The sequence below is a fragment of the Oreochromis niloticus genome, linkage group LG17 (genome assembly GCF_001858045.2).
Source record: "Oreochromis niloticus isolate F11D_XX linkage group LG17, O_niloticus_UMD_NMBU, whole genome shotgun sequence".
In the NCBI taxonomy this organism is placed as follows: Eukaryota; Metazoa; Chordata; class Actinopteri; order Cichliformes; family Cichlidae; genus Oreochromis; species Oreochromis niloticus.
The window spans coordinates 8124904-8143890 of record NC_031981.2 but is presented as its reverse complement, the minus strand read 5'-3'; the positions used below and the strand labels follow the sequence as shown (position 1 = coordinate 8143890).

At 40.3% G+C, this 18987-nt stretch overlaps 2 protein-coding genes across 19 annotated transcripts in view; both read right to left on the bottom strand.

The window, feature by feature from the left end:
* Positions 1 to 828: 828 nt before the first annotated feature.
* On the bottom strand, positions 829 to 14032 carry cntn1b (contactin 1b). Of its 2 annotated transcripts, none has more exons than XM_003450731.5 (24): positions 13877 to 14032; positions 10060 to 10199; positions 9916 to 9951; positions 9691 to 9817; positions 9426 to 9607; positions 8085 to 8180; positions 7751 to 7963; positions 7568 to 7667; positions 5706 to 5890; positions 5500 to 5624; positions 5262 to 5379; positions 5005 to 5155; positions 4792 to 4919; positions 4525 to 4697; positions 4252 to 4375; positions 3659 to 3826; positions 3311 to 3460; positions 3154 to 3224; positions 2813 to 3065; positions 2594 to 2715; positions 2315 to 2504; positions 2102 to 2223; positions 1829 to 1985; positions 829 to 1722 (listed from the first exon to the last, which is right to left on the bottom strand). In XM_003450731.5, exons 2-24 carry the CDS (start codon positions 10112 to 10114, stop codon positions 1640 to 1642), a joined length of 3129 nt encoding a protein of 1042 aa, XP_003450779.1. In that variant the 5' UTR covers positions 10115 to 10199; positions 13877 to 14032; the 3' UTR covers positions 829 to 1639. The 2 variants fall into 2 exon arrangements, with proteins under 2 accessions (XP_003450779.1, XP_025755375.1); XM_025899590.1 differs by lacking the exon at positions 13877 to 14032 and adding an exon at positions 13697 to 13718.
* Positions 14033 to 15566: 1534 nt separating this feature from the next.
* Positions 15567 to 18987, bottom strand: part of nrcama (neuronal cell adhesion molecule a) — a 60971-nt gene continuing 57550 nt past the window's right edge. For 15 of the 17 annotated variants that reach the window (XM_019347132.2, XM_019347139.2, XM_019347142.2 and 12 more), the window contains one exon: positions 15567 to 18961. In XM_019347132.2, the coding sequence (XP_019202677.1) occupies positions 18727 to 18961 (235 nt within the window). In that variant the 3' untranslated portion in view covers positions 15567 to 18726. The remainder of the gene's footprint in view (positions 18962 to 18987) is intronic. The other 2 variants (XM_019347144.2, XM_019347145.2) reach the window with 1 other exon arrangement.

Below are 18987 nucleotides of genomic sequence, written 5' to 3'. Positions count from 1 at the left end.
CCACACTGGGTCCCACTCCTATCAGCTAAGAATAGAAAAATGAAGCTAGAACTCACCAAGGTTCACCAAAACTAGAAGATTGTGGAAGACCATAGATCCTGAAAACATTGCCTAGTGTGATAACTGTTTTCTTCTGGTGCCCATTATCAGTGGTTTAGGCCACAGTGGTTGTATAATCGCATGGCATACCAAATGAGCATCATTTAAACATCACAACCAACCTGAGTATTTCTGCTGACGATGCCCATCCCTTTATGACCACAGGATAACGCGCCATGTAGCAATGCTAAAGTCATCTCAAACTGTGTTTTTATGAATATAATAATGAGCTCACTGTATTCAAATGGCCTCCACAGTCACCAGATCTTCATTCAGTAGAGCACCTTTGGGATGTGGTGGAAAGGTGATTTTAGGCAAACTGCAGTGACTGTATAATGCTGTCATGTTAATATGGAGCTAAATCACAGAGGAATGTGTCCAGCACCTTGTTGAATCTATGGCATGAAGAATTAAAGCAACAAAGGGCTTAACCCAGAATAAGCAAAGCAGTATAAGCAGTATGTGTATGCTAACATACCCGCCAAGCTCTCTCCCTGTTTTCTCTACAAGCAGTGACTGTTATGGAGTTTTATTCAGGTTAAGAACAAAACACTTTGCAACTACAGTGATGGGCCACTAAAACAGTGGCTAACAACATGTGGCTGTACTGCCATCTGTTGACTGAAAACACACAGCACATTTCCACAAATCCTCCAAAAATAATCAAGTTGTGTCATTTGTTGGGACTCGGTTGGGATGCATTGAGAAAATTTCACAAGAACACAGTTGTCATTTGTTTGTTGTATTCGGTTTAATGGTTTTGCAGCTTGACACAAAGGAAGTTAGCGTATAGATTCAGGTGATATACAGTAGTAGATGTCAAAGCGATATGCCTTTCATTGTTAATAACTCTGAATCATAATTTAGAGTCATTGCGAAACCCACAGCTCCCCCACCAACATTCTGTCCCTGTCATTGGTAGCATTACTCCTGTTTCAATAAATACATTTTTTTTAAAAGAAGAAAAAACGCTCACACAAATAACTTACATACCTTTCATAAACATTTTTTTTAAAATAACCAAAAGCATTTCTTATTATATTTTTGTGTACATACGAATGACTGATTTAACAAACAGAGAGACGGAGACTGTCTGTTTTTAAAAAAATCATAATTTTTCCAACAAAAAAAATTAATAGAAAATAACTTAAGAGACTGGAAGATCGCACTTTTCGCTTAACGAACAACTTAAACTTTCTTTTCCTTGTGCATTTATTTCTATCTACACAGTGTTTGGAGAATCATGTGCCTTGTCATATAATCCATTCAAGACATTTTAGATCTTGTCATATGATGGTAGACTAATGTGGTTGGTAATTGGTCTAGAAAAGCATTTGGATTAACAACAAATCTTATTTTTGAGAAACAATTTTCTTTTTCCAGTGTTGTGTTACACCTGAACAAAAGCTAGAAGGATGCAAGATGTGACATCTTAGACAGTGAGCATCAATGTGAAGACTGATAATAAAGACTAGATCCTCAATATGGTCCGTGTATTTGCTTCCCAGAGTCTGTTATATACATGTTGCTCGAGGCAGGCTTAAATTTCCAGTCCCACAACGCACAGTGCCAGCAGCACCAAAGACACCAGGCTTAAGGTGGGCGTGATTGTAGATGCATGACCTGAGGAAGAAGAAGAAACAACATCAAACACACAAAAAAGTGATTGAAAAGTAGGTAAAATGGGTGAAGACTTTAATTTTTATGTAATGATTTTTCTGAGCTTTACCCAGAATCTTAATCCTCCTGATTGGGCCGTCTCCTCCTTCATAACGGCCGCGCACCATCAGTTCATAATCTCCAACCTGAGGCATGGGGAAGTCCATGAAGTGCCATCCAGTGATGTAGACCTTCCCATAGATGTAGCCTGACTTTCTGAACATGACCTGGCAGATGATGAGACACATGGAAGGTATTCAGCAATCCTGTTATCGCTATACGACAGATGTGAGAAACTTGTTTTAACTCTAATTAAAAGAGTTAAAACAAACACTTTACAAACCTTGTAGTACAGCGGGAAGGAAATATTACCAAACCAGTCGTACTGGATATGATCCCACCACACATACAGCCATTTCCCTGTCCAACTGATGTATCGCCACATCCTGGGAGGATCTGGTGGTGCTGTAAAGAGATCATTTATTGAGTCTCCAAATGCAGATTTGCTCCATATTATGAATCTTATTGTAGTTATACTGTGAGTCATCTGTCTTACGTGGCCTCTTGGTGAACATCTCACACATTTCTCCAGGGGGTCCGAGGCCTGCTCCATTGTAGGCACGGACCTCGATGAGGTAGTGTGAATCTGGCAGCATATTTTCCAGCCTTGTCTGATTGACTGAGGCTGAGACAAAAATACGATTGGCACCTGGTTCCGGATCATCATATTTTCTCCAGTATCTGACCTAGATGACAGGATATGGGATTGTTATGGGATGTACCCCTGTTCAACTGATTGTTAACGCAACTGTCTAATCTGTCTGTGGTTCTGTACCTGGTATCCCTCAATATACTGTTGTAGGCCTGTTCCAGTGTCAACCACTGGCAGCCACCAAACCAGAGCTTCAGTGGAGGACACAGGCCTAGCATAGATATCTGTTGGAGATTCTATAGGTACTGGAGAAGATGGAGAAAAATGAAATTGAAAAAGGTGCTCATAGTTTCCACGGTAATAAAAACAGGAATGTGATCAAGCCCAAAGCAAAGTTCTTACCATCTCGTGGATAGTAGATGACCTTTGTGAGGGTGTAGGGTCCGTCTCCTTTAACATTAAATGACTTGATCTTCACCTGAAACTCTCGCACTTGGAAGTCTTCCTCAGTGGGGATGAAGTATGTGTCTCTGTGAACGTGTCGTCTTGTCTCAGGGTCCGAGATGGTCTCGTACCACCAGTCGTAAGCATCGTGAGGCTTAAACGCCACGATGTAGCCAAACTTCTTACCATAGAAGTACCAAGGCTCCACGGGCTAAAGGACACAAGTTGAAACAGTTTCCAGTAAAATTCAACTGTTAAAATGGAACTTGCGAATGAGGAAGTCAAGCGGAGACACCTACTGTCCACGTGATGATTATCTCACCATTTCGACCTCCATAACCGGCCAGATTGGTGGGAGAAACAACTGGTGCTGAGGGCAGGAAAATAGTTTATCATTAGTATTCTTAAAATAGCATATCTAACGTATCACAACTTCAATTTTTTTTTTATCCTTACGAGCGTCCCAGGTTTTGATCTTGAGGGAGGGGATACTAGCCTCTCCAGAGCCATACTCATTAGTAGCAATGATCCTAAACTGATATTCCATCCAAGGATACAAGTCTGTCACCTCTGCTCTCTCCATACTGCCATCAAGAACAGTTGGAGCTGAAGGACACAAGGAACATTTAAATCAAATGATGCAATAATAATAATAAATATATCTATTATTTTTTAAGTAATTTATATCCAAAAGAATCACAGATCATACTCATTTGTTTCAGAGCCTAAAAATAGTAAAGGATGCTTTAGTTTATCATATCTGTGGCGTGAGGTGGCCCCCTGCTGGCAGCGAGCAGTACTCACAAGTGCTGGCATTCCTCCAGTCATCTTCATATAGAGCCCAGTAGTGTCTGGTCTGAATGGTATAGTAGAGAATAGGGCTATTATGCTCAGCTCCTTTAGTCCACCACAGCTTCACCCACGTGTCCCCAATCTCTTCCACCCGAATCACACCAGGAGGACCAGGAACACCTGGGGTTTGGGGATCAGATGAGGGAGGAGAATGAAAACACATGGAAAAATGAGTAAAGGGGTATAATCATAATATGATAAAAATAATTCCAGTTGTTCTGTAGTCACTTATATTCAGTAGTGTTGCTTTGTTCTAGCACCTCAGAACAGACTTTAATGGCAAAAGATGTCATGCCTATTTGCTAGCATGGAAAAATATTGAGCTGGAGGCGGGTTCCAAAGTAGCTTGCAGATCTCCAGCAACACTAGGCAGGCTACAGCAGCTTAGATAGCATACTTTTATATGAGTTTTCATTGGATCCATGAAAATGTAACAGCTTTGCCATCACTTGCTGATGTGGGCTGATACAGAGAACTTTGCTTCATAGCTTTCTAAGACTATACTTGACTCTTTACATCTGTGTTCACCTCACGCCGAGACTGACCTACAACCTTGAGATCACAGTAGGCAGTGTCACTGTCCACAACAGTCTGAGCCGTGCAGGTGTAGCGACCTTCGTGCCAAATTTGAGCGTTCAATATTTTCAGGTCGCCAACACCGTCTTCGTTCTAAGTGACAGGAAACAACAGCATAATAGAAGGAAGGAAACCCAAAGGAGAGAAGGATAATGAGAAAAGTGGGTGAAGAAGACAGAGGATCTTTAGTCTGCATCTTCGAAGAAGGTTTAACATAAATAGCTGTAATAAATCAACCCTACCATGACACGTTCATATTGTTGCCACTCTGAATTAAAGTCGATGACTCTGAAGTCTATAGCCCAGATAAATGTGATGTCCAGCATGGGGTCGTATGAAGCTTCACACTTCAGAATCACCTCGTCACCAACTTTGGCCTCAGTGTCTTCAGGTGCTACTGTGATGCTGGTAGCCTCTAAGTAAAAGAATATTATAAATACACTTAAAAATCATTCAAGATTGTGGGATCTTTACTCTGTTTAGATGCACACATATACACATGGGCTGACCTGTGATGGTGAGATAGCCAGAGCTGTTGGCCTTTCCTCTGTCATTCTCCGCAAAGCAGGTGTAAACCCCTTCGTCGTTTTTGGTGGCATTCAAGATCTCCAGACTCCCATCAAACATGATTGAAATGCTGTGAATGTGGACATAAGCAGTTAAGCTTCCTGATGTGCCTTTTTTCAACAAGCAAAGGAGTAAAGCTGAGGTATTAGGCTGACCGTGAGCTGTTGTAGAGGAGCTCTTTGCCCTTTGTCCAGGTGAATCGAGGTCTAGGAGCCGCTCTGGGTTTACACTCAATCACCACACGTCCGTCTTTAGCTCCGAGAAGCTGCTTCTTCACAGGGTTGAACTCAAATGTTGGCGCACAGGCTGGAGGGAGGTTAGAAGTGTCATTTTGTGTTTAATACCGGTCTTAAACCATAATGTAGCAGTTCAATTGTGCTTTTAAATGTCAAAGTTCACTAAATCAGAGTACCGATGACTCGCAGCTCAGCGTTGGCGTATTTGATGCCCCAGTAGTTCTCAGCGATGCACTGATACATCCCGGAGTCAGCAAAAGTCAGGCTGGAAAACTTCAGCTCACCTTTACCGTACTAGAAAACGCACAACCCAAACGTGTACTTGAGCCAAAGAAGACTTACACACAGCAACTGTAAAGCCAAGCTGAGATAGCATATCGCCCAGTTTCACACAACATATCAAAGAGTTTTTACCATATATCCATCTTTATACCAGCGGATGAAAGGGAAGGGTTTCCCTGATGCCACACAGCGCATGGTGTGCTCTGAGCCAATGTCTTTCATCGTGTTATTGATGGTCTCTGCCCACTCCGGAGCAGCTGGAAAAACACAATGGGAATCACTATACATTACTGGATAACACAGACAGGCAAGTCACTGAGTTCTGATAAATGACTTACACTCCACATAGAGCCAGGCCTTGTGCCAGTCCTTTCCTTTAGTGTTGATGGCTTCACACTCATAAAATCCCACATCTTCGTACTGTACATTAAACAGATGAAGCACAGCCCCCGATTCACTGATTTCATGATTAGCTGGGAGGTCTGTGGCATCAACCTTCCTCCATACAATATGTGGGATGGGACTGTGCAGAAAACAAAGTTAGTTTGTTGATGTGATAGTAAAACAAACTAAACAGAGGCTCTTCTTTGATGCAGTCCCTACAGATAAAGGTATACAAAAAATAAAAGTATTTTAAAAGGTATAAAAAATGTCTTAGACGACCAGCCAGTTTAAATTAACAATGATTTGGGTAACTGTTCATTACCCAAATCATTTTTCCATTTCTGTAATAGGCAATCCAAGAATATTTATAAACTCTTCGTACAAAATATTCTTAATATAAAATATAATTGTTCTCCATAAATTTTCAATTTTACTGTCGTAAAAAAAGCAGAAAAAAGTAAGACTCATTATTATTTTTGGATTAAGAAGCAAAATTACAGTTATTTACTTGCATACTTGAACAGAAAAATTATGCTCGATTTACCCATATTTGTGCCGGCTAAAATTTGACAACACGTTCTCAATCCCAAAGCGTAACATTTTACGCTAGGTGACAAATCGTCAGTATATTACGCTTCTGAGCCCCCAACACGTCCCTATATTACGAGATCGGAAACTTGGGAACCGTTTGGAATTAATCTACATTCGTTTTACTTAAATCGCTTTGGAAAACACTATCTAATGTCTAAAGTCCTGGTTAAGGTTAGGGATAAGGTTATGGTTAAGTTCAAGGTAGTGCTGTCAGCATTAATCTCGTAAAAATGACGTTAACACCACAACCGCATTAATGCGGCAAATCTCCGTTAGTGAGTTAACGCGGATCGCCCCGTGTGTGGAGCTGGACTGCGCTAACGCATTAAGGAGCTAACCGTGCTGACGCGTTGACGCTGTGCTGACAGCACTAGTTTAGGGATAAGGTTAGGGGTAGGGCTGGAATACATGGCTGGGACATGTATTACCCCGGGAGAGTCATTCTACTGGATTTCATCCATAACCCAGCGCGTAGCATAAGAACGCAGAAGGCCACCTTTCGCGTTCCTCAGGAACGCCTCGGGACTTGACAAATCGTCACTGTATTACACCTCGGGAGTGAGAACGGGGTGAATTTGAACATAACAATGTGAACTGAGTTTGTAATTTGCCAATACAGTTTTTAGTTTTACACAGGTTTTTGACAGATCACTCGAAAAGTTTTATTTTCTTGTTTTTATGACAGGTGGTCAAATAAATTGGTTAGGCTCTGTACATGAATGCAAACTTAAGAATAATTTAAAGGACATAACAAAAGATATTCAAAAGATATAACGTTCTTATCTGGAACAAATAAGTATACAACCCCTTTAGTTACAAATTGTTTCCAGGTTTTCTTGAGTATGAAATAGGACTATAATATGTCAGTGGTTTTTAAATATGGATTTTGACTCAGTCATTTAACAATCCAACCATTTTTCCATTTTGAGTCATGCTTCTTTGTATTTTTATGCCTCTGATTGTCTTTCTATTGAAAGTCCAATTTCTGTAAATGACTTACAAATGACTGCAAAAAGTTGTTTTTACATGTCATCTGCTTGCATTTATACCAATTAATTATCAGTAAAAGGGAATCAAATGTGTGCTTTTGTTACCTTGCCTAGTGTCAAAAAAAGTCAACTATTTTCATTATTGTTTCCACATAAACTCTTTCCTATGGTATTTGAATGATTCAGTGTTATGTAATGCTGCCATGTGTACACTGATTATACTAATAAAAACTTACTTTCCAAGAGCAAAGCATTCTAATGTAATATTAGAGGCCAGCATGGCAGTCGTATCTGGGAACTTCACCCTGATGTCTGCTGGGTATTTTCTCTCCTCACCTGGGAGAAAAGCCTTCATTATATATACAATAATAAAGCATGCAAAAATCCTTTTCCGGTATCGTTGCAGCACGGTGACTAACCATCATCGGGGGGTAAGGGGATGAGAGGGATGAATTTGGAGAAAACACTCTTCCCTAAGACGGGACTAGAAACAAAGCAAGAGTAGTTTCCCGCATCCTGAGCTTCCACCTTGGCAATGTAGAGGTTCCCAGTCTTCTGGGAGACAAACCTACGACGGTCTGTGTTCAGGAACACTGGGAACTCATTGTAGATCCAGCGGTAGGTAACCTCCTCTGAAAGGCAACAGAAAGAGGGAGAGATGCATGGGACACTTTTTCTTGATTGCATCTCTGAAATCTACACAATATTTGAATGATGAATTTGAGGCTGTAATTCTTGAAGACATGTACATACGTGGCCAGGCTTTTGGAGGTACACACAACAGAACTGCTCCCTGTCCTTCTTTGACATAAACTGGGTCTCTCTCTTCATCAGGAAACTCACCCAGAACTACACAGAAAGTACACGGGGGTCAAGTTCAGCCACTGCAAAACTGCTCAAAGGTGTGAATAAGCTTTAGTCATTAAGGAGCTCAATGAGTCAACACAGTGTTTGATAAGTATTATGATTCAAAGACCTTGAATAATTGAGTTCAGGTCCAGATGGGATTACATTCCCTCAAAGATGAGAACTTGCTGTGCTGCTTTCTAGATTTTAGTCTCTGTTGTCCTCTCTTCTGTAAATGGTACTTACATTGTGCCTTTCTACGTAGTTAAACGCTCAATTTGCTTTTACTACAAGTCTCTATCACCCAATCACACACAAATTTGCACCGCTCTTATACTGGTAGATTTACTGGTAGCTTTTATTTGTTCGATTGGTAGAAGACCTGTTCTACCACCTGAGCCTCAGCCTTAGTGATTTGGAACTGATATACCTGGATTAGGTTTTTCCATTTGATCTCCACTTAGTCTTTATCTGTATGCCAGCCTGAGGACGTTACAGCCAAAATTGATACATAAATATCAACACTAAAACAATCTGGACCAGTCAAGGAACTCAATCGTCACAACCTTAATGAGTTGGAGATAATGTGAGCAGACACGTTGTTGAACCTGAAGCTAAAGCCAAGAATATATTCAGCTCAAGATGTCAACACTGAACTTAAGCAGTAATGCCGTGCTCGCTGGTATTCACTTTCTAATACATTTTACATATTATTTTGTTTTTTGACTTTCTGCTTTTAATTCAATTCAATTTCAGTTTAGTTTAGAAAGCAGGTTTGCTTATTTCACTTTGCTTTTTATTTTTATTTTTGGAAAATATCAAGTTTTAGTTTGGTTTGTAGTAGTTTCAGCATTAGTTTTGGTTTTTATTAATTTTTACTGTATGGAGGGCATACGTCAGAGGCAAGACTTAGGAAAGTCAATACAGATAAAAGAATAAAAACACACAACTTTGTATAAGAAGTTGACTCACGTTCTTGTAGGCATCCAAAATGTCAATAAATATGGCTATCAGAGCCTTAAAAGACAAGTTTTAATAACATTTTTTTACACACAAACACAAAAACTAAGGATATTTCCTGTATATTTTTTTAAGTTAGTTTTCCAAGTTCACAAAATTGTTTAAATTAGTTTTATTTCATTTTTTTAAATGTCTAGTTTATAGTTTTATTTAGTTACCTAAAATGTTTTTTTCACATATAGTTTTAGTTTTTAGTTCAGTTTTAGTTAACTATATTATTATACTCACATCCAAACTTGACTCTGGCTTCTTTGCTGATAACGGTGCCGTAAATATTCTTGGCCACACAGACGTACGTCCCAGCATGTTTCTTCTGTATTGGATTGGTGATCACCAAATTCCCCCCCACCAGGCTGTAGTGTTCATCTGGCTGCTCCATGAGCTTGATTTCCCAGTTATCCCGACGCCACCTAGCAGCAATTCAAATGTGACATCCTGTAATGTTTTTAATGTATTTCCTATTTAGGAAAACTATCTTGCACCGGCTTGTAACCTGTATGTAGCTGGGGGGTTAGCACGTGCTCTGCAGTTCATGGAGATTCTCCCATCGGGTGAGTCTTCGATGTAAACCACATCCACAGGCTCCTCTTCAAATATGGGGCCATAACCAGTAGCATCCTCTGACACAGAACAAATGAGTTAGCTCATACATATTAGATCAAAAATAATCCTGAATTAGCTCTTTTAGTTTTCTTTTATTATGACAAAATCAACTCACCACCGTATATTCTGGGCTCACCAAACAAAACCGCCACTAGAAGAGTAGAAACATCATTAAAGGCTGCACAGTAATACCTTTTTTCTTTCTCAACATCATTTTGAGAGAGCATGTGTTATTTTTAGGCATCATTAGTTTTCTTACCTGTGAGGGAGGGGAAGGAGGAGAGAGCCAGCAGCAATAAAGCAGTGGAAGCCATGACAGTCAGCAGACTGACTCAGATGGATGGAGTTATGAGGTGGATGGAGAGAAAAGTCGATGGACAGGACATGAACTGGGGAGGGCTGAAAGAGACAGAGAGGAAGGAGAGCTTTTCCTTCAGGATCTATGTCATCATTTGTTTCATTATTCAGTTCAACTTATTTTATTTCTTCAAAACACTTATGTGACTTAAAACAGGCTAATGACATTACATGCTATTTACTGGACTTTGCAGACCAGAAGCAGTCAGTGCAGAGCAAGCTGGAATCCTCCCTGTGAATATAAATGATTCAGGATGTCAGTGACTCAGCAGTACAATGCAGTGTGAGCTGGGTGGGTGCACAACCACAAGAAAGTGCACCTGCACAAACACACATACCTGCACTGTCTGAGTGCACGCTCAAACACTGAAACCCCACAACTGTCTGCATACGCACAAAACACATTGTAGCTCAGCATTACTTGACGACTCCTGCAGTGCCATGAAACATGCTTACACATCACTCCTACAGGATGAAATGACAGTACTGCTGCTGTGTGTGTGTGTGCAACTGCAGAAAACTATGTCAAACATGACACAGTGTGAAAAACAGAAGGAACGACTCACAGAGGCATGGATATGTAAAGTATGACCTTGGATAGGGTTAAGATGGAAAGTGGATATCTCTGTGTAAAGTTTTAAAATCTCTTGTGGAGAACACATTTTATATCATTATCTCATTAAGAAATTGAGGAATCCCTGTATGTTTATCTGTTTTTCCCCTGTCTTGGCAGGTGTGCTGGGGACCAAGTGGCAACCGGTAAATGCAGTTCCAGGACTGGCCACTTGAGGCTGACTCCAAGAGCCAATCAGTTACCATAACTTCCATTTTAAAATACTGTTATTTACAACAGAAATACACAGATTTACAGCCCCGTGCAGATAGGTTCTTTTTTAGTATTAATGGGTAATTTATCTCTTCATAACAACTGTAAGTGTAGAGACTAATGTAACCCATTTAAGGTTTACAGTTTTGCACATGCTAGCTATCTGTTCGATATCACCATCGCTAATAGAATAGAATAGAATGACTTTATTGTCACTATACAGTTGTACAATTAGAGTCACTGAATTTCTATCAGTTATCTGAAAGATAATATAATCTGTTTTGTTCTTCCAATAAGTCTGTTTTTGTCATAAACTTTACCATTTTATTTGTGTGTTATTTAGCATAAATGTAGCAGTGAAATGCACCCGTTCAGTCTATGGATGCTCCTTGCTAAATAAACTTACTAGCCCTCAATTCTTACATTTAACTACGATCAATTCAGGCTCCAAAAAAGCAAGATGGCAACAACAATAAGCTAAAGTTAAGGTTTTAAATCAGCAAAGTCACATCTACAACCTAGTATGTAGATAGAATTTGGTTTTAATAAGCAAACAAGCCATCTCAGAGGTCATTTTAGTTATACTGTTTTATGCAAGGCTGCTTTAGTTAGCAACCTTTGTGTAAGCCCACTGATGGCTAACTAAAGGCTTCTTCCCCTTTGTGATTTCAGTCTAGGTTTACTGTAAATATAGATAGAAATATGGAAAAAAATTTGCATAAGAATGACAACTAAAATCTTTAGTCGTATTTTAAGCAACTCTGTTATAAACTGCAAGCTGACCTTGTTGTTGCTTATATGACAGTTACATTTCAGGTTTCAGTATTTAAAAAAGGGACGAAGGAAAAGCCTGACTCTGTAATTGTGACGAATCTTGTTATGGGATTGGTGGGTGTAAATGCTACATTTTGGCAGCTTCTCATTTTTGTATTAGTGTTGCAAAGTGCACTGGTTCGGCACAGAATAGACAACTACTACAGCTATGTATGCAAGTTACTTCACTTTACATAGCCAAATACTATTTATGAATTTCCTTGAAGTCTCTGCTGACTTGTTGAGGATACAGGAGCTGCAGATTTCTCTTTTGTGTCCGCCGCTGGTTCAAAATGCATCGGAAATCTTTCAATTTGCCCTAAACCATCATCAACTCAGGCTTATAATGGATAATCTTCATACAATGTCACATGGAATGAAGCTGCATTAAATTGAACATATTAAATATTACATTTATATAGTTAAAGGCACATACTGTATGCATGAAAACAAAAATTAACATGCACTTCCCTTTAGTAATGCAAACTTTAAAAGGCAAATTGAAGCTGAACAGCTATGGTAAAAAAAAATGTGGCAAAAAAATAGACCTAGAAAGGGCCAAACAGCCATCATTCTCAGTTAGCAGCATCTGTCTCAAACAAGCACAAAGAGAGAGTGAGAGAGCAGAGGCATACACCCAGTAGCTTATCCACATGCAGAGACTGCAGCAGTGACTTCTCAAAGGCCCTCATGATGACTCAGCACTAATATCACCACCATGCACAGCAGTTAGCAGCTGCACAGCTCTGCATCTGTGCACCTTATCCTAAGATGAAAGTACACCTCTTTTGCATCTACACAGGCTACATTGAAAGTGAGCAAACACATTCAGAAATCACTTTTATATATAGTACTTTCATACAGCTTTGGCTTTGCAGATTAAAGTTGCAATCTGTCATAATGGAAATTCTGATCAATTCATCCGAGTTTGTTTTCATGTGATTCCCAGCTGGCAATAATCCCACCACCATCCTCTTTGGACAGGCCAGAAAAAAATTTAGGTCAGCACACGTATTAAGCCTCAAGTCTCTCTCGGGGGCTGACTGGATAACCATGTTTGCATGCGGCTTTTGTGGCTGCCAGAAATCACATTCATAGTAATGTTAGAATTCAGCAACAGGGCACTCGAGTAATGCTGCTTTAATCTTGAGTTTGCTGGGTTACTTATGCATGGGCATTTGGATCACAAGTGATGTAAATGACAAAATAAAGACACACGAGGCTGAATAAGGAATAATCAGAATCTTGCAGCCAAATCCATTTGGTGAAGGACTTTTCAGCATCTGAAAGGAGGCGTTACACTCGTCACATCTTTTACAATCTGTTAAATCCCAGCAGACAAGGGGAGAAGAGAGAAAGTGTAGGGGAGGGACACAATCCTGCGATGTGAGCAAACACATTTGAAGTTGCCTTGGTTATACTGACTCTTACAGCTACTTCCATTTCTTTCACACTATGCAACGAATACACTGAACACTACAGTGCAGACCGTTTGCGGCATTAATCTGGCTGACTGTTAAGTTCTTATTGAAAGGGTATGCAGGATGTGGCTCTATAGCAATACACATTTAATTTAACAATAATTCAGAATTAATGTTTTAAGAGGATAGATGTTCCAGCGCATATATACAGCAGTCTGGGCCAATAAGGGAGTAGCCCTGTCAAATACTTTCCCAAACAGATGCCATAATGGATCCACTGCACTCTGCGCCCTTGACGCATCCAGTATAAGACACTTTCACCTTGAGTCTCCTCCCTGCATCCACTGATGCACTTTTTTTTAAAGCATGTGCTGCAGTCGTTTCACTCTGAACTAAACCTGCAGAGTGAAGCGCAAAGCCAGACAGCGCTGACTTTGTCGCAGTCTTCAGTCTTTCAAAGTAACTGCGCAGTTCCTTACATCACTTCACCCCTATGACGACTGAGCGGCACCGGTAATTCACTGCTCTGCATTGCGGTACTCCAGAGCCGGTCCATTTCCACACTCCACCTCTCAAAGCACCCCCGGTTTATTCTCACATCTCCGGACACGAAGAGACAATTGTGTCATGCACGTGCTCGTCTGCGGTGTCGTTCTTACCTTTTGAGGCGGAATGAGAAATTTCAGCGCACTGTCTTCATGGCACACCTGGACCCGAACCGCAACGTGCCACAGAGCCCACCCCGCCGGAGCGTCCCGTTCAGATGAACTTTTTTATTGGATGAGAGAGGCTGAGTGGCAGGTCATGGTTAGCGGGGAGGAGGCGGCTGCGATTGGCTCTCGAGAGAGGGAGGATGAGGATGGGAGGGATGCGAGCATCATGCTTGTGCGCATCCCAGACGAGGGAAATAAGGTCACAGTGGGGAAAAAATAGTCGGTTAAGTCATAATAAGTATTAAAAATAAATCAATAAAATGAAAGGAGGAAATATATTAAGGTGAGTTACTGAACTGCTGTCATCTGATTGAAAATAAAGTACAAGGGCAGGCTATAACTTGGCACTCCAACGCACTAAAGATTTGGCAGGAATGTGGAAATAATACAAAGGGATTTGGGAAATTTGAAAAAAAAAAAAAAAAGACATAAAGGAAAGCTTCCTATAGCTGATGCGGCCATGTGCTGTGCATCTTAAATGACCTGCAGATTAATTATTAATGGTGGATTGCGGACCAGTAAAGACCAGACAAGTACAAAACTATTAAAGTAAACTACTTAAAGTAGCTCAAGTAAGTTCTTACTCTATGATTAGCTAATTTAACAATGAAAAGAAATGATTTTATTACACATTTTTGTTGATAATCTGTCTTTAATACAAATGTAGAAGTAGAAAGGAGCACAACAGAAAAACTGAAGTATATCAAATGTTTGTATGAGTACTGCAGTTACTGCACTTTTACACATTGAGGGTCCTTCAGACAGTCCTCCTCACAGGATTTACAGGATGAGATGTATGGGAGGAAATGATTTGATCCACAGTGTGATTAAAGAATAGCTAACACATTAGCCTAAAAATAAATGTGTTGTCTAGTCCACTGTATGCACTTATCTTGTTTAACAAATTTATCAGACCACCTGTCTTAAAAGCAAGAAAACACAAATGTTTTTTATTACAATTATACAAGTGAATAACTAGTTTGGCATCATAATCAAAAAATAATATTGCGTTTTATTTATTTATTTATTAATATATTTAGCTTTTTTTTTTTTTTTTTTTTTAAATAAAAGAGCACATTTGAAAAATCATTCATGACAACAATAATTATATTTTACCATTAAAAATATAATTCGGATTAAAGCGCTTGCACATACGGGTGAATCGAACATTATAGAAACATGAAAAATTATTCTGGTGATTACTAATACTGTCAATTTAGGCTATGGGATAAACCTTACGCTGGATGAAGGTCTAATAAAATTGTGAATGTGTGTTGTCATCATTTGTATACATTTTTTCAAATTTGGATTTCCAGTCTTTTTGCCTTAATACTGTGTGAGCCTATATGCTGGTTTTTGAATTTTGTGGTCATTTCCTCTGATAGCTGTCATATTTACATGGATTTCCTTTTCAATAGAAACCAGTGTCACAGTGGAATTTGAATAAAGCACACACACCACATATGCGATGTCCCAGATGTATGTTAATCTTGTGAGGATTAACTTTCAGTTGTTAATCTCTGCTGGTCACTATCTGGAGAAAAGACAAATCATGCACTAGGTGGCGCCACACACACGCACATACACACTTTATGTTTTACCCCTTGTACAAAGTCAAAGAAAAACATACCAGTTGTGGAATCCTGAAACCAACATTTATTTCATTTTTTTAAACTTCATTTAAAATACAAAATATTTTGCAATATTATATCGTAGAGTAAACCATTTCGACAGCCTTTCATGCTTCTCGTGTAGCTTCAACATTAACCAGAATGTCATATTATGTCATATCATATACTGTATATCCTACTGTATGTTAACCAGTTAACTAGAACATCGTTTTTGGTGTATTCACACTCCAATTTGCCAGTTCAGTTATAAATCCATGCTGACCATATTTCCATATGCTCCCAATTAATATTAATTGTCGGGGGGGGGGGTGTCTTCTTTTGCATGCACACGCTTTAAAAGGATATCATTTTTAACTGATGTCTAGTTTAGGACAATAGTTCTTGTGCAAGCTACATCCACCCACACGGTGTTGTCCCAAAATAGATGCATGTGTTTATTTGAAATGATATAGCCTATTTAACTGTGTGCCTTTTCTTAATTTTATTTGTAAAAAATACAGAAAATGTGCATGAACTGTCTGAGACAGAAACAATACAGGTGTCACAAGAGCTCAGTCACAAGTTAAATAATCTCCTTTGATACCTGATCGGCTAAACATTTGCAAAGTCACCTGACGGGTTAAAATATAAAATAACTTCACACCAAATGAAAAAGAATGATAACTGTAAATAGTCCCATCTCACACTGAACTGAGTGAAGTCTAGCTCTCACCTTCGACCTCAACGCGCTCAACTCAAACTATTATTTACAAAAATGCAACAGAAATATCTACATGTGGAAAGCTGACACGTTGCAACCTAAAAACTTGATGCAAGTTATGATAAACCCAACACATGGAAATGTTCTCTGAAAAAGGAAAGGAAAGAAAGTTTTGCATGTCCCGTTGAGATTGGGAGCAGACTGCTTGACACACATTGGAATTATAGACTGGTACCAATGGAAACAGAAAGCAACGGCATATATTGGGCACGCTGCAACGCGGTAGCATGCATGTAGTGCACACGCTCACTCTCGTGCACCCGGACATTCGCACTTAAGCTTCATTCATTTTACAGTAATATAAAACTCACTGCGCTCAGACTGAGACGACATACAGCATAAGGGTTGAATGCATAAACCGAAGTCACCAGTGTGTTTTACCATTTGGAGTGAAACAAGCGATATTTTCACATGAACAGATACACCTGTTTTCACATTCAGTATCATTTTTATGACTGCGTCGCTTCTAAGCGCTACCAGCAAATGTAAGTCTATTCCAGATGTTGAGTCTGGTTCCCACTGGCAGTTACCTGGTGAGAAGGTTGGCAGTTGTTTAGTGCTCCCAACAGGTTGGGAGAAGTTTGAAATGGACACATGACACATTTTTCCCATTTTATCATCGAGTGTTCATAGCTGGATGGTATGATTATACGATGTGTATACACTGTGAGCTGATGGTAGCTGGATAATATGATTGTCAACAAGGGCATAGCAATCTATAGGTGGAAGCGATCCCTCACAACAAATGCCACTGTGCAACATCAAAATTGTTCAAATCAAGTCACGTTTATAGCACTGTGTAGGAACCCTGGACTCCAAAATGAAAGAGGCTATTTTTTTAAATAACTAGCTCACATACTCACAATATTTAGTGGCATTACAGCTGATAAAATGGTCTTAGTTTTAATGTTCCCCTATGAACAACTTTATTATCAGCTAAATCCTGAAGCGCGTTTTTTTGCGGTGTTGAACACTCGCGTAGCTTTTAAAGCTGTTATTAAGGTAAGGTCGGGTGGTATTCTGAATGCATCGCAGCTGTAGACTTCTTGAACTGCTCTGAGCTCTGGTCTGTCTCATGTATGAAGGAAGGATGGAACTATGGATCAGGTTGCCGTTCACTACAAAGGCACTAGAAACCGTGCTGAGAGCTTCTCAATCATCACCATCCAAACATCCAGGCACCGCTGCGCCATCTCTCAGTGAACCTTTCTCTACATGCGACATATTTGCAGCACAGTATGCACAGCACATATGCAAGAAGGAATGCTATTGGAAGTAGTGCTGGGGTAGCGGTTAGCTCTATCCCTATAAAACAGAGGCCTGCGCAGGGGCCACAACTCGAGGTGGAAGTACCTGGCAATGACACTGGATCAATCATCGCTTGAGAGGTCAGTGAGAAGAAGCGCAGGCTCGGGAAAAACACAAAAGAATGCAAAAAAGAAAAAAATGGGAGGCTGACTGCAGTTAAGTGTGGGAGGTCTGGCTAGCTGGCTGGTGTGATAAGTGGCTGAAAGCTGAGCTTATCTAATGTCTAGCCAGGTTTTTAATGACCGCAAATAGACATACCTGACCTTAAAATATAGCTTTCTTCTTCTTCTACCACATATGTACAAAAAAGGTCCGTCTCAAAAACATATGCTAGCTTCTACTTGGAGTCACACATTTCACAGCAGTCTCTGCAAAGACACTGCTGCCTTTTTCTTCACTATATATCATACGCGATTTGACACTTTCTGACTGATAAAAAAAAGGAAACAATAAAAGACATACCCAGCTGCTTGTAGGCGTGCACGGTATACAGTTTCAACACGCAGCTTACCTCTGCAACAACTGACACGAGTGTGGTAAAACGCTTATTAGGATCACGATTTACTCCATGCACATGTTTATGAATGGGATTGGATGCATTTTTTTTTTTGCCTGCCTGCTGGTTACGTACTGTAGCTTGCTAAAATATATCTTTTTTGATATTTCATAGCTAGTATATTTTGCAAAGGATATCAAATGGCACTAACACACTTAAAAGATTCGTGCTCAGTCTGAGTGGTAAAAACCCCTTCGGGTACATTCCTTTTGCTTTTCTGTATTGTTTGCTCTCTCCTTCCCTCATTTCACACCTTCTTTCAATGGTTATGGGTGACGTGGAGCCGGTCTTTGCCATGTTGAGTGCGTCTTGATGAGTGGAGGTCACAGTGTGACCGGGGCTGGCAGGTGTGGGGATGAGGGCGTGTCAGCAGTCTTGGTGACAGTTAGCGATGGCCACCGGAGTGAGAACCACCAAGGGGTTAAGGTAGGTGTCCACAACAACTGTCACCTTAGCAGCTGTCACCACAGAGATGGTCACATTTGCCAGGGTGACAAGGGAGTGGCTGAAGCAAGCGTTGCAGCCAGGCCGTGGCCCTTTGTTAGACAAATGAGTTCATGGCGTTGACAGGCGACGGGGCCTCCGAGCTCTCGTTGCCTTCGTGTGTGTCTTTTTCTTTCTTGCCGCTGTACTGGCCGATGAAGGAGCCGTCCTCGTTGAACTGCCCGTCCCCACCTTCACCGTAATCCACCAGGCTGTCGTCGCTCTCATCACGCCGCACCGTCCCGTTGGACGGCGTCCGGCTACCCTTCAGCGGCTTGTGGTCCTCAGTGTCACTGTAAGGAGTAGGAAGATGGCTAAG